The 14,354-nt window shown below is 34.9% G+C and overlaps 1 protein-coding gene across 1 annotated transcript; it reads left to right on the top strand.

The window, feature by feature from the left end:
* The first annotated feature begins 215 nt into the window (after positions 1 to 215).
* On the top strand, positions 216 to 13,879 carry LOC141388692 (serine protease snk-like). The gene is made up of 7 exons (XM_073958859.1): positions 216 to 328; positions 411 to 626; positions 12,637 to 12,704; positions 12,763 to 12,878; positions 12,956 to 13,191; positions 13,249 to 13,399; positions 13,458 to 13,879. Exons 1-7 carry the CDS (start codon positions 280 to 282, stop codon positions 13,522 to 13,524), a joined length of 903 nt encoding a protein of 300 aa, XP_073814960.1. The 5' UTR covers positions 216 to 279; the 3' UTR covers positions 13,525 to 13,879.
* Positions 13,880 to 14,354: the final 475 nt, after the last annotated feature.

Here is a 14,354-nt window from a genome sequence, read left to right as displayed (position 1 = left end):
ACTGTGGTAGCAGAAACCACATTCGCTTTTAAGTGACTTTTGCGTCAAGCAGGCGATAGAAAATGTTTGCAGGGGAGCGAGGTATAATCTCTTGAGTGTGCCTAACCCAAACGCAGCGATTGAATTTGTTGTTGCTGCTGAACACTGCTTTAACGGCATCTTAAAGTTTTAAGTTAAAGCATCTTAATAAACATTTTGAAACAAGTCACAAAGAAGATAGCATCGGTCCGTCGGCAACATTATTATTTTCGCTCATTTAAAAAATTCCCCATTTTCAAAATGTTAATTATTAAAATAAATGTCTTGCTGGTTCTATCTTTACAATGTGGTGAGTTATAAAAATTTAAAATATTATGAATTTAAATTTTTTTTATATTAAAAGACGAGTATCTTTGTTTTTTTTTTTTTAGTTTATTCTTATCGTACTACATTCCCAAATTTTGATCGATTTCCAACAAAGTGTACACTTCCAGACAAGACCATCGGTACATGCACCAATTTGCAGCATTGCCCCGCAGCGTTAACTGCCAAAAAAATCACATTATGCTACACGGATAATGATGAGCAATATGTCTGTTGCCCTGAAAGCCTGTGGCCTTATATGAAACAGAGGCGTATAACAGGAGGTACGTTTAAATTTTTTAAATCACGAGTATCAAATTAATTTATTTAAATAGTACAAATGGTATTGTGCTAAATTTGGTTTGAAGAATTTATTAAGACAATGTCCGATCGTTAGAATATTGCATCAACAAAAAATACATATATATTTTTAAGAAAAAGAAAATTGTTTACATATTTAAAGTAGCGAATATTTAATTTCACATCCCATTTCTCATCTATACTTATAAAAGAGTTTAGTAATGATGACTGTCTGACTGATAATCAACGCCCAGGCTAAACGGCTGAAGCTAGAATCTTGAAATTTTGGGTATAGGTCACTCTTGGTCCGATAGTACGGGCACGAAAAGTACTAAAAGGTACTAAATGTGATACCATTTGTATTTGGCGAACCGGTAGAGCTAGAATTCTGAAATTTGGAATGAGGATCAGTGATGGAGAGTTAGAAAGATGTACCAAAGGGTTTTTGCAAATTCGACCTATAAGTGTACGAAGAGTACTAACCCCCTGTTTATGTATGTCGACAGAAAGGTTTCTTGCGCTTCCGAAGTGAAAAAAATCATTTTCTGTTCATGCAAACACCTTCGAAACGTAAATCTATGCGACCGAAATAACACGTAAACGTACACTTTTCCCGGTAAATTTGGGTTTATGTATTTGAAAGGACTGTAGTTTGTAGAATGTAAACTCGCGAATAACACCGAAAATCTTAAAACAAATTTATGCAACACATTCTTGAAACAAAATAAAAATTTTATACACACGATTTAAGGGCGGTCTCATTCATTATTTTGAAGAAATTAATTAAACAAAATAATTCAAAATACGGACACATTTTATTTTCTCAAACAAAACACACATATTCCAATATTCGTATGTATATGTGGATTTTGTTTTTATGTATTTCTCATTTGGCTCTCATTTATGGAACATAGTTGTACAAATGTACATTCCAATTAGTAGTATTTCGCATAGGATACGTAACGGCAGTCAGCCGCACGATAGTTTGCTAATTACATGAACACCTTTATAGACAGAAGTGAGTGACTGCTTTCCTTTCGTATGGGTTTTCGTGCGACATACATGAACAGGCTATAAAAGTCACTAAATTTGGTACCAATTGTATATTTTGAACGGATACAACTAGAATCTTGAAATTTGGCAGGGAAATCAAGGTTGGGAAGTAGTGCTGATATAAGGAAATGGTTTTGGCTATGTGAACGAAAAGTACTAAATGGTACTAAATTTGGTACAATTTGGATTTGGGTGAACGGACACAGCTGGAATCCTGAAATTTGGAATTAAGATTGCTGCAGGAGTATAGGATTGAGGTAGTTTCGAAAATTCATACTTTTGGGTAGGAAAAGTGCTAAATGGTACTAAAGTTGGTGCAATTTGGACTTGGGGAACGGATAGAGTTGGAATTCTGAAATTTAGAAATAATATTGCTGTTGGAGTATAGGATTAAGGTAGTTTCAAAATTAATGTTACTGTTGGAGTGTGGAATGAAAGTAGTGTTGAAAATTTGTACTTATGGGTACAAAGAGTACTAAATTGTACTAATAAGTAATTTTTTTGAGTTCATACCCAAGTGTACGAAAAGTACTTTGGTACAATTTTCAAAGCCTTCAAAATCTGAAGTTTGATATGAAGGTCGCTGTGGACTGAGCTATGGAGGCAGTATTGGAAATACTTCCAGTAAGGCTACGAAGAGTACTAAGTTTGGTCGTGGATGTAGGAATAACACTGTTAGCGTACTCAAAGATCTATTGATCTTTTAGTATGTCCATTTGGAAACGTGGACCTATGCGAAAATCATGTTTTTTGCATCAACGTTTTTACATCCTGAGGACAGAAAGCCATAAATTGAAATACATCGCTGTTGATATGTAGCGGTGAGATACGGCCGATTTATGCAAAATCTAAGTAAAGCGCTACGAATAGCACTTAAATGAAACGGTCACCATTAGGTCTGCTCGATAACTTCACAAGTAAAAAGTACTTGCAAATTCTCAGAAACTTCTCTCAATAAATTTTACTCTCTCAAAGCTAACAATTTGCAAAATTTTATCGAACAACAATTTGCACTCACTTGCAAGAAGTCAGCTGATTTGACAAAGAAGAAGTTTGGCGGAAGAGATTTAATTTAACAATTGAAGGTTATTAACGAAAATTATTTGATTTTCCACTGAAAATTAAATAAATATTAGCAACAAAAGGAAAATAGATCTAGTGTGCTCTCCAGAGACGCGTACATGGTGTTCCTCCTACTCCACAGATGCATCGCTTTTGCTGGGATTTGATACATTAAAAAAAAATAAGGTCTGTACGATAACCCAACAGTTTGTACAAATTTGCACAAACTTTTACAAAATGCTGTTCGATAACAAACTTGTAAAGTAAAAGAGAGCGAATTTGGAGACAATAGTGAGAGAATTTTGGAGAGCTTTGGAGAGTTTTGTTTACAAGTTTTTGCCAGGAAAAATTTTTTTGTAAGAACTTGCAAGTTTGATCAACTGATTTAAATTCGAATGTTTTGTGGCGGACTTCTTGGCAAAAACATAAACAAACGTTTGGTTATTAAAATAAATAGAAATAAAAATAGGTAAAAAACTTTTTAAGTTAAACGGTTTTATGTTGAACATACATTGCAATGTTTAAGATAAATGTACTAAAAACCAAAAAACAATTAAATAGTTACAGTCGTGGGAATTATAAACATATGCATAGACTAGACTAAAATAAAACCGTGGGGCACGTCAATTGTCTACAATAGTTGATTAAAATGTTTGTTTTGTAATGTTACACTATAATTAGGCAGTTGTTCAACCGACAACGATGGACGTGTGATAAGTAGGGCTAGAATGTGGAAACAAGCTAGCAAGCTCGATTATAAGCGAGTTTTAGGGTTTCATAGTGGTGAGCGAGTAGTACTTTGTCGACAAACTACGAGCAGTGAAACGATTCCTCGCCAGCCAGCAGTGTGAATGTCCAACGATAAACTAGTTGAAACATCTCTTTTATTTACATGGAGTGTATAACTATTGAAATTTCCATGAGCAAGAAAATAGTAAGTAATTTCCTCACCGTCTGCGGGCCAACTGCCTAACGACGAATTAAACGATTCTTCTATCGCACATTAAGTCGATAATTTGTAGACAATTGGCGTGCCCCACGGTTTTTATTTTAGTCTAGTCTATGCATATGTTTATAATTCCCACGACTGTAACTATTTCATTATTTTTTGGTTTTTAGTACATTTATCTTAAACATTGCAATGTATGTTCAACATAAAACCGTTTAACTTAAAAAGTTTTTTACCTATTTTTATTTTCTAGTTTTTAGTTTTTATTTTTATTTATTTATTTATTTATAGAATTTATCTTATATTTAATATAAGATAAATTGGGAGAATAGCATTAGCAGCATAGGCCATCAGCTAATCAGCTATTTTTATTTCGCATTCTGTTTAATTCATTTAGTGCTTCATTATTGCAAGGTTTCTTGCCCGTTAGTTTATTGCAGTCCCACTCCTCCATACGTAGTCCCTGCAAAGATCTTACTCTACTAAGAGCCACGTAGGCTTGACCTTCTTCAAACAGTTTCGCACCTAAGTATACGACTGCGTGATCCACAGCGCTGTCCTGCATTTTATGTATTGTAGAAGCCCATGATAGTATTAAAGGCAACACATCTGTGTGTATCGCTCCCGTTGTTTTGTTAACCTGGCTTCATATTCTTCAGGTGTTTCTGACGCTATCATCTGTGTGTATCACTCACGTTGCTTTGTTAACCTGGCTTCATATTCTTCAGGCGTTTCTCACGCCGTCATTTGTGTATATCGCTGACGTTGCTTTTTTAACCTGGCCTCATGTTGCTCAGGTGATTTTGACGCTAATTGTTCCCGTCGTTTCTGTAATCGACTATTTCTATCACCTTCACTTTCTTTAGCTCGTTCTGTTTCATACTTTTCTTTCGCTTTTTGAAGCCTTCGTTTGTGTTGCAGTTTCTGTTTTATTTGTGTTTGTATTTTTTATATTTTTTGACCATTTTGTTCCCACGAGTAATGGACATTTAAACGGTCGACCCCCCAGAGGTCCAATAAAGGGGCAAGGCTATGTACAACAAGATGCGCCTGAGTCTTGAGGGGAAAACGCTAACGACATATCATTTTTGTCCACCCTAATGCCATACAGTTCTCGGCGCGTTTTAACCTTTCACCTTAACTTGGGTGGTGTACCGCTAACGACGTATCATTTTTTGCCACTCTAACGCCACACAGTCCTCAACACGATAAAAAATCTTGACTTTGGTGGTGGATTCAGGCTGGATTAATCAGATACCTAAATTACAGATTCAATTTCTAAATTTAAATCTTAATTTTACGCAATTTAGTGGCTGCGCCCATCTTAAATATTGAGGTTGTATAGTGCACTGTATTCTTCTCGTCAAGCCCTTTTATTTGATACACATATTGGTGGGATTGATAAAAAATTGTTATCAGCCATTTGGTAGCGACGGCGGCCATCTTAGATTTCAATTTTGCATAGTAAATTGTATTCTACTTGTTGAGACCTTTCATTTGATACCCATGTTGATGGGATTAATAAAACCTAAGTTATCCGCCATTTTGTAGAGGCCGCCATCTTGGATTTTAATTTTGTATAGTACATTGTATTCTACTGGTTGAGCACTTTCATTTGATACCCATATTGATGGGATTGATAAAACCTACGTTATCCGCCATTTTGTAGCGGCCGCCATCTTGAATTTATAATGATAATGAATAAACATAATTGTATTGTCACCAAAATCCAAAGTGTATACAAAATTTCAGATTAATCGGCTGACAGGAAGAGGGTCAAATTTGAATTACTAAATTTGACCCAAGAATAAATAATAAAACAAACGGGGTGAGCTAAATAAAACCATTTAAATAAAAAAGGGAAAAATTATTAAATAAATTATGGAAAACGATAATGTAAATAAAATGTCTTATTTTGTAGTTTGTGGTGACTACTTTTTTATTTATTTATTTTATCTTTTCCGCCAACTTCTTCTTCTTCAAATCACCTGACTTCTTGCCAGTTTTTGCAAATTGCTGTTCGATAACACAGAGAACTTGCTGAGTACTTGCAAGTACCTTTCACTTGCGAAGTTTTCGTACAGACATATAGTCCTCACAAACTAAAAAACAAGTAAAAAGTCGTTAAGTTCGTCCGGGCCGAACTTTTTATACCCTCCACAATAAAATAGTCTTAATTAAAATGGAATAATTAGGGCCCTTTCAAAATTTTAGGTGGAACAACTTTTCGACAATGGATAGTCTCCTACTGCTTCCAACTATTGCTTAAATTACACTGGGAACACAAATGTTGGGGCAGAGATAATTCCTTTTGGAGATGAAAGCCCTTGGTGTGTGTATATTAAAAACCCCGAAGGACAGATGCGCCGTGATTCGAACTTCCGCGTTATGGCGTGATGAAGTTTTTGCAAGAGACCCTGTTAGCCATCATGAATTAGCATTATATCTTTGTTTGCTGTTTTTGTAGAGCACTTACACAACAGTGAATAAAGATATTACGCTAATTCCTGATGGCCCGCAGGGTCTCTAACAAAAATTGCATCACGCCATAACGCGGAAGTTCGACTCGCGGCGGATGTGTCCTTCGGGGTTCATAATGTACTCACCAAGGCCTTTCTTCCCCAAGGGGAATTTTCCGTGCCCCAGACTTTCACCTCCATTTTGTTGCACAGTGTTATCTAATCTAATGTAAAAAAATGGTACCACCTACGGGGCTATATCAAAGAGTCAACCTATCTTTAATTTTTTGGCGGAAAAGTTTTATAGCTGCAGGGAACTTCAAGAGTCATATTGAGGGTAGTTTCATAAAAACAATGTAGACCCTCAAAAATGAACCCATGTTGACGAATTTTAGTGAAGAAATTTCCTGACCACTGAAAATTCCCGAAAATCGGGAGGTACAGTTATATGGGGGGATATACCAAAACATGGACCTATATTGACGATTATTTTTGAATAGACAAAATTGTAGATAAAATTCTCAAAATACCGATCATTACAGCTATTTCGGTTAAAAATTGCAGCTAAAATTCTCAAAATACCGAAAATCGGGAGATACCGTTATATGGGGGCTATACCAAAACATGGACCTATGTTGACGATGTTTCGTTGGAGATGTTTTATGACCACTGAGAACTTCAAATGTCAAATTACAGCTATTTCGGTTAAAAACTGTAGCTTAAATTCTCAAAATACCGAAAATCGGGAGGTACCGTTATATGGGGGCTCTACCAAAACATGGATCTATGTTGACGATGTTTGGTGGAGATGTTTCACGACCACTGAGAACCTCAAATGTCAAATTACAGCTAGTTCGGTTAGAAATTATAACTAAAATGCTCAAAATACCGAAAATCGGGAGGTACGGTTATAAGGGGGCCATACCAAAACATGGACCTATGTTGACGATGTTTGGTGGAGATGTTTCATGACCACTGAGAACCTCAAATGTCAAATTGCAGATAGTTCGGTTACGATTTGTGGCTAAAATTCACAAAATACGAAAATCGGGAAGTACCGTTATATGGGAGCTGTACCAAAACATGGACCTATGTTGACGATGTTTGGTGGAGATAATTCATGACCACTGGGAACCTCAAATGGAAAATTACAGCTAGTTCGGTTAAAAATTGTAGCTAAAATTCTCAAAATACCGAAAATCAGGAGGTACCGTTATATGGGGACTATACCAAAACATGGACCTATGCCCAAATCCTTTGGGATATAGGTTTGTTGATCACTAGGAACCCTAAGTGCCAAATTATAGCTAATTCGGTCTGCAAATGTGGTAAGGAACGTCAAAATACCTCAAATCCAGAGGTACCGTTATATGGGGGCTATACCAAAGAGTGGACCGATATAGCCCATCTTCGAACTTGACCTGCCTATGGTAAAAATACCCTCGGGATCAAAATTTCAGCACTCTATCTCAATTATTGCGGACGCTAGAGTGATTACAACAGACGGACATGGCTAGATCGTCTTAGAATTTTATCCTGATCAAGAATATATATACTTTATAGGGTCGCAAATGATTAGTTCGATGTGTTACAAACGGAATAACAAACTTAATATACCCTCCATACTATGGTGGAGGGTATAATAAGTTATTTTACTTACCATCTCGTTTTCCATAATTTAGTTATTTCTTCCCTTTTTATCTTGTAATAATTTTAATAACCAAATGTTTGTTTATGTTTTTTGCCGAGAATTGCAAAGTCCGCCACAAAACTTTCTAATTTAAAAAACTTGTAAGTTCTCAGTAATAAAAGTCTCTAAAACTCTCCAAAATTCTCTCTCAATTCGATCTCTTTTACTTTGCCGGTTTGTTATCGAACAGCATTTTGTAAAAGTTTGTACAAATTTGTACAAACTTTTGGGTTATCGAACAGACCTATTTCTGTATTATATATTGTTTGTTGTTGTTCTTATTTCCTTTCCGCATATGAAGTGGCGGGCACTTTGCTAGTAAGTTATAAAGTATGCCTGCATTAAACTATATATATTTTTAATTTTGATTTATTTGGCAACTTTATTTCAAACAAATACCTGATTGTAGCATATAACAGTTCTAATATCGGTCTTTTCCTAGAACCTGCTATACATATGTGAGCAAATAAATCGAATTAAAAACATTATTTTCCCATATCATGAACATTGAGTATACATTTCATTTTGATATCTTGGAAGATGTGAAAATTATTTATTTGTCATATCCGTAACATAAAAAATGTACGTACAGTCGAACTTCTCTATAACGAAGTTGTTTTTGAGGCACAAGTAGAAATTCCCACACAAAATAAGTCCTCTATAACCAAGTACTGAAGTATATGCATTTTGACGTTTGAGACTCCCAGTTGCCACAAAACTTCTCTACCAAAAATGTTAAACATACTTTTTCGATTTTCGCTATTTTGAGGGTTTTAGCAATATTTTTAATAGCCGATACCAAAGCTAATAACAAAACGTGTCCACCAAAAATTTTTAAAATGTTTAACAAACGAGATCCATATTTTCTTTTAGGGATATACATAGAATCACCTTCTTAGTCGATTTATGTATATCCGTCCGTCTATATATCGCTTATTTACTCAAAGAGTGTCATAACTCAAAAATGCGTTGTTTTTGTTTTAACAATTTCTATTTCATCCACGGATTCTACTTTATCTTGTGTCAACTTTTCATGTTGATACCTCTAAATCTCCACGAGTTACACCTTATTTTCTAGGGGTTTGGAATAAATCGACAAAAAAGTTTTGAGGTTATGAAGCATTGAAACAATTCAAATCATGCTTGATCTTGTTCTGAAATCTGGCTAGCTCTTTACAAAAGATAGTCCATGGGGTTATTTTTTAAGTCGGGAAGTCAAAATTTCAATCGTCAGAAAACTCGTTTTTTTAAACTTGACTTTTTTAGATGTGACACTCTATGAGCAAATGGGCGATATGTACAAAATACGTTAAAATTAGTGAACATGTATTCATTTTTGCACGCCACTGCAGGCCCAGTTTTTTGGTTCCTGGTTTTTTTGAATTTTTAGCTATATTTTTCGCACAAAATGGATATAATTTGGGATTTAATTAGGATTTCAAATGGTAAAAAAACGTATAGTCTAGGGTATTTTTTCCCTAGGCAAGCCAAGTTCTAAGATGAGTTCTATCAAACCACTCCCTTTTTGATATTTTGAGGATTTTAGCTACATTTTTTACCGAACTATTTGTTATTTGACATTTGAGGTTCTCAGTCGTCACGTAACTTCTCAACCAAAAAATTTCAGCATAAGACCATGTTTCAGGATAGACCCCATGTAACAACGGTACATACTGATTTTCGGTACTTTAAGGATTTTATCTAAAATTTTCTAGCCGAACTGGATATAATTTGCCATTTGAAGTTCCCAGTGATCACAAAACTTCACCCCAACACAAACTGTTAACATAGGTCCACATTTTGATGTAATACCCACATAAAGGTGCCGGCCGATTGAAGACATTTGTTGGTACATTATCTGACCTACTATAGGCATTTGCGGTATCCGTGGTCATAAAGTATCTCCATCTAATATTGTGGATAGGAAGAAAACTAATTATTACATTTTAGTTCAGGATATTTTCGGTCCAGCCGCACTCAACAATTTTTCACTTGATGTTGCTGAAATGGATCATATCAAAAATTCATCTAAGATCCGATTTCAAAAATATTGCCGAATAATCTATTTTTTGTTACTAAAACCAAAGCCTAAATTTTAAATAACGTAAGTTTCATGGGTGCCACCGTGGTGCAATGGTATGCACACCCGCCTTGCACACATAAGGTCGTGGGTTCGATTCCCCGGCCAGGCAACATCAAAACACTTTTCAACGGTGGCAAAATACCCCTCAGTAATGTTGGCGACATTTCCTGAGTATTTCAGCCATGTAAAACTTCTCTACAAAAGTGGTGTCTTACACACGCCGTTCGGATTCGGCGATAAAGTGTAGGTCCCATATCATTGAGCTAATATGAATCGGGGTGCACTCATTGATATGAGAGAAGTCTCCCTTGTCCCTTATGGGATGTTTGTGGAACAATTATTATTACATTATTATCTAATATATAAAAGACAATGTGTGTATGTTACTATGTTTGTATGTTTGTATGTTCCGAATAGACTCAAAAACGGCTGAACAGATTTTCTTGAAAATTTCAGATAATGTACAGGGAACACCGGTGGTGAAAATAGGCTATATATTTTCTTGAACGGTCGTCGCGGAAGTGAAATATCGCGGTCATTCCAAATTATTCAAAAACGAAAAGACTCAAAAACGGCTGAATAGATTTTTTGAAAAATTTCCGATAATGTACTGGGAACACCGGTGGTGAAAATAGGCTATATATTTTCTTAAATGGTCGTCGCGGAAGTGAAATATCGCGGTCATCCTAAATTATTCAAAAATGTACTATTTCAGATAGTATAGCAAATTTTAGTAAGCGTGACTATAAAACCGCTATAACACTGGCTTCTATGTGTGGGATAACGCGGTCAACGCCATATTTTGGAATACAGTAAAATCCCGATAACTTGAGATGTCACGATAAAGCAATTCCGAAAAATCGATTGGGAAATCTTATAAAATTTTGTATGTGAAGTTTTTAGGTCTGAGAATAGGTCGTAATCTATTTATTTAATCCGCTAAGTGTAGTGACCGGTGGTCCTCCCCACAATTTTTTAAGAAAACCGCGAAATTCAAGATACTTTTTAATATATTGTTTACAAATTGTTTGCAATGCTATGGTAATTACTGTCTTGACCCTGAATGGTCGTCGCGGAAGTGAAATATCGCGGTCATCCCAAAATTTTCAAAAATGTATTATTTCAATTAGAACGTTCGTAAGCTGTTTTTATACGACTAAGAGTAGTGACCGGTGGTCCTCCCCTACAATGTTTTTAATAAAATCTGAAATCGCGGTCATCACAAAGTTTTCAAAAATGTATTATTTCAATTAATATACATAATTTTAGTAAGCGTGACACAAAAATGATATAAACACTAGCTTGAACAAGTGGTAGTGGCCGGAGGTAGTGACCGGAGGTTCTCCTTCAAAATTTAAAAAAAAAAATCTGAAGTCCATGATATTTTTGAACGTATTGTTTACAGATTGTTTGCAATACTATTGTAATACTGTCTTGACCCTGAATGGTCTTCGCGGAAGTGAAATATCATGGTCATCACAAAATGTTCAAACATTTATTATTTCAGATAATATACATAATTTTGTAAGTGTGCATAAAAAACGCTACAAACCCTGAACACTTAACAATAAGTGGGATAGCTCGATCAACTCCACATTTTGGAATACAGTGAAATCCCGATAACTTGAGATGTCACTAGACCGAAATTCCAGAAAAATGATTGGACGTCAGACAAAGTTATTGAAATACAAAACAATATCATCATTAGAATCAGAATACCGCGATAGTGTCCGATTTTTGAAAATATTGCAATTACGGATAAAATCTCAAAATGTGGGAAGTGAAACTTCATGAGCATTGATTTCAGTTTATAGTTTATAGAAGTAATTTTTTTATGAATTATATAAATGGTGCCATACATATACCGAAGGAACATACATTTCGCTGAGGGGTATTTTACCATGCAATAGTGGTAAAATAGAGCGCGAAGAAAAAAGGCGTTACGTTCGATCGGGCTGAATGAGGTTAAATCCACCAAAAATAGCGAAAATTAGTCGCCACCGTTCTGTGGGACCTATGTATATCAAAACGAGGACATATACTGAAAATTTTCTGCAAGACTGTTTACGACCCCCAACAGTTTCTATATCTCCGAACTATCGAAAATCGGGAGGTACTGTTTTTTGGGAGATATATCAAAACGTGAACCTATAGCTGTTGCATACCGAGCGCAAAGAAAAAGGCGTGTCGTTCGGTCGATCCGAATATTTATGCTCTCATCTTTAAATTATATTAAAACATTACATCCATTTTGGTGTGATAGTGATGTTAAATCCTAAAAAAATAGTGAAAATCAGCCGGTACCGTTCTATGGGAGCTATGTATATCAAAACGTAGACCTATACTGACAATTCTCTGCAGTAATATTTATGACCCCAACCGAGACCAACAAACCAATATATAGCAATGTTAATTGACCTGCACCGACCATTATATGTGGGTCACAAAGCGCTTTAAACTGTCCATTTATGGTGAAGGGTATAATAAAAGAGATTTTATATCTTAAATTTGGGAGATACTATTACATGGAATTTATGTCAAAACATTGACATCAATACTGGACAGATAACTAAAGTTTACACAGAGAACCCAAACAACGGGCCAGCAACGCGGACCGGGTCAGCTAGTTATAAATAAAAAGATATAAAAAAGTAATAAACAGTTATAAAAAAAATTACTTTTCATTAAAACTTTTCAGATTGTGGTGTTCCCTATTATCATGTTGTAAACGGATTATATACGCAGTATCGGGAATTCCCTTATATGGTTTGTCAATTTAATTTCTTATAAAGTTATGAAGAAATTGCTTTAAATTCTTTTAAAGGCAGCTCTAGGTTGGGATTCTCTGTTCGAAGAGGGCGTTTATGACTATAAATGTGGTGGAGTATTAATATGGGATGAATATGTTCTGACAGCTGCACATTGTGCCATTTCAAATGGGTAAGAACTCAAAATTATACTTTTGGAAATTGTAATAAAATTGCATTGTTTTTCTTATTTTTGTTTAAATAACACAGTATTCCTCCAAGTGTGGTTCTGGTGGGTGGAACAAATTTAACAGACTCCTCATTTAAACCAATAAAAGTGGATGCAGTCATAAAACATCCGTTGTATAAACCGCAACATGCATATCACGATATAGCTTTAATTAAATTGAAAGAGAAACCAATAGCAAAACGTCTTTGTTTATGGACTCTCTACCCATTGGACGATGTTAATGTTACAGCAGCTGGTTATGGCCATACTCATTTTGGTAATAAAGTCAATGCAATTTTGACGATTTGACACTAATTTCAAGTTCCCTTTTTAGCTGGGTATAATTCTGAAAGCCTGCTAAAGACTTACCTATCAATAATACCTAATAAAGATTGCTTCCCCCACTATGTCGGGGAAGATAGTTTGCCGCAAGGTATTGTTGACTCACAGTTGTGTGCCAAAGATTCAGAAAGGCAAAGTGACACGTGTCAGGAAATTCGTGAAGTTTTGTTTGAATATGGCTTAAAATTTTATTTCTTCTAGGGTGATTCGGGTGGACCTCTTATCTTGCGTTCCACTAGTCCGGAGGGATTTGAAACAGCATTTTTAGTGGGTATCACATCTCTTGGAGGTGCATGTGGCTTTGACAAGCCAGGAGTGTATACAAGGGTTTCTGAATATCTTGACTGGATTGAATCAGTGATTTTTAAATCCAGTCGAATATCGATTATCCGTATTATCCATTATGGTCGGGGCCAGAGGCATTACTGATAATCGATTTTCCCGGATATATATTTTCATATATTTTTAATCAAAACATATGTATTCGTGCAAATTTGTATAAATAAGAGCAATTATGAATTTAATGTGGAGTTTAAAAAATTTCAATTGTTTTAAAATAATTAGTTTTTGAATTGTTTTTGTCCATTGAAAATTGGTCGAATGAATTTTAATAAATCCGAAAATTCTGTGTGTTTTCTTTCCCGGATAATGGAGGTTTACGGATAATCGATTCCCGGATAATCGAGGTTCGACTGGAAATATTCTAACTAAAAAAGAAATAAAGAAATAAATTAAGAAAACAAAAAAGGCTTCTATCTATATGTGCATTAGGGTTATGTCTTTTTGGCATTTTTTCTCAAAAATGATTTCCTGTAGTGACTTTGTCCTATTAATGCCTAAGATAACATTCATTCCATTTTATTATCAAAAAAGGTTTTACACAAATCACTTTGATTTTGAAAAATTCTATGAAATGAAAAAAAAAATCTCAAAAAATTATTTTCTATTGCACGAATGAATGGTCTGTTGCCTATTCATACTAAAATAACTTGTATTCCATTTAAATTTTTAAAAAAAGGTCCCGCACAAACTGCTTTTAATTTCTGTGATATATTAAATAAAGTTATATACAATATTAAATGATATATGTACATATAT

Source organism: Musca autumnalis, unplaced genomic scaffold (genome assembly GCF_047663935.1).
Source record: "Musca autumnalis isolate F117 unplaced genomic scaffold, ASM4766393v1 scaffold_1, whole genome shotgun sequence".
Lineage (NCBI taxonomy): Eukaryota > Metazoa > Arthropoda > Insecta > Diptera > Muscidae > Musca > Musca autumnalis.
Note: the sequence above shows the minus strand (reverse complement) of the source record. Positions and strands in the feature narration are given on the sequence as shown.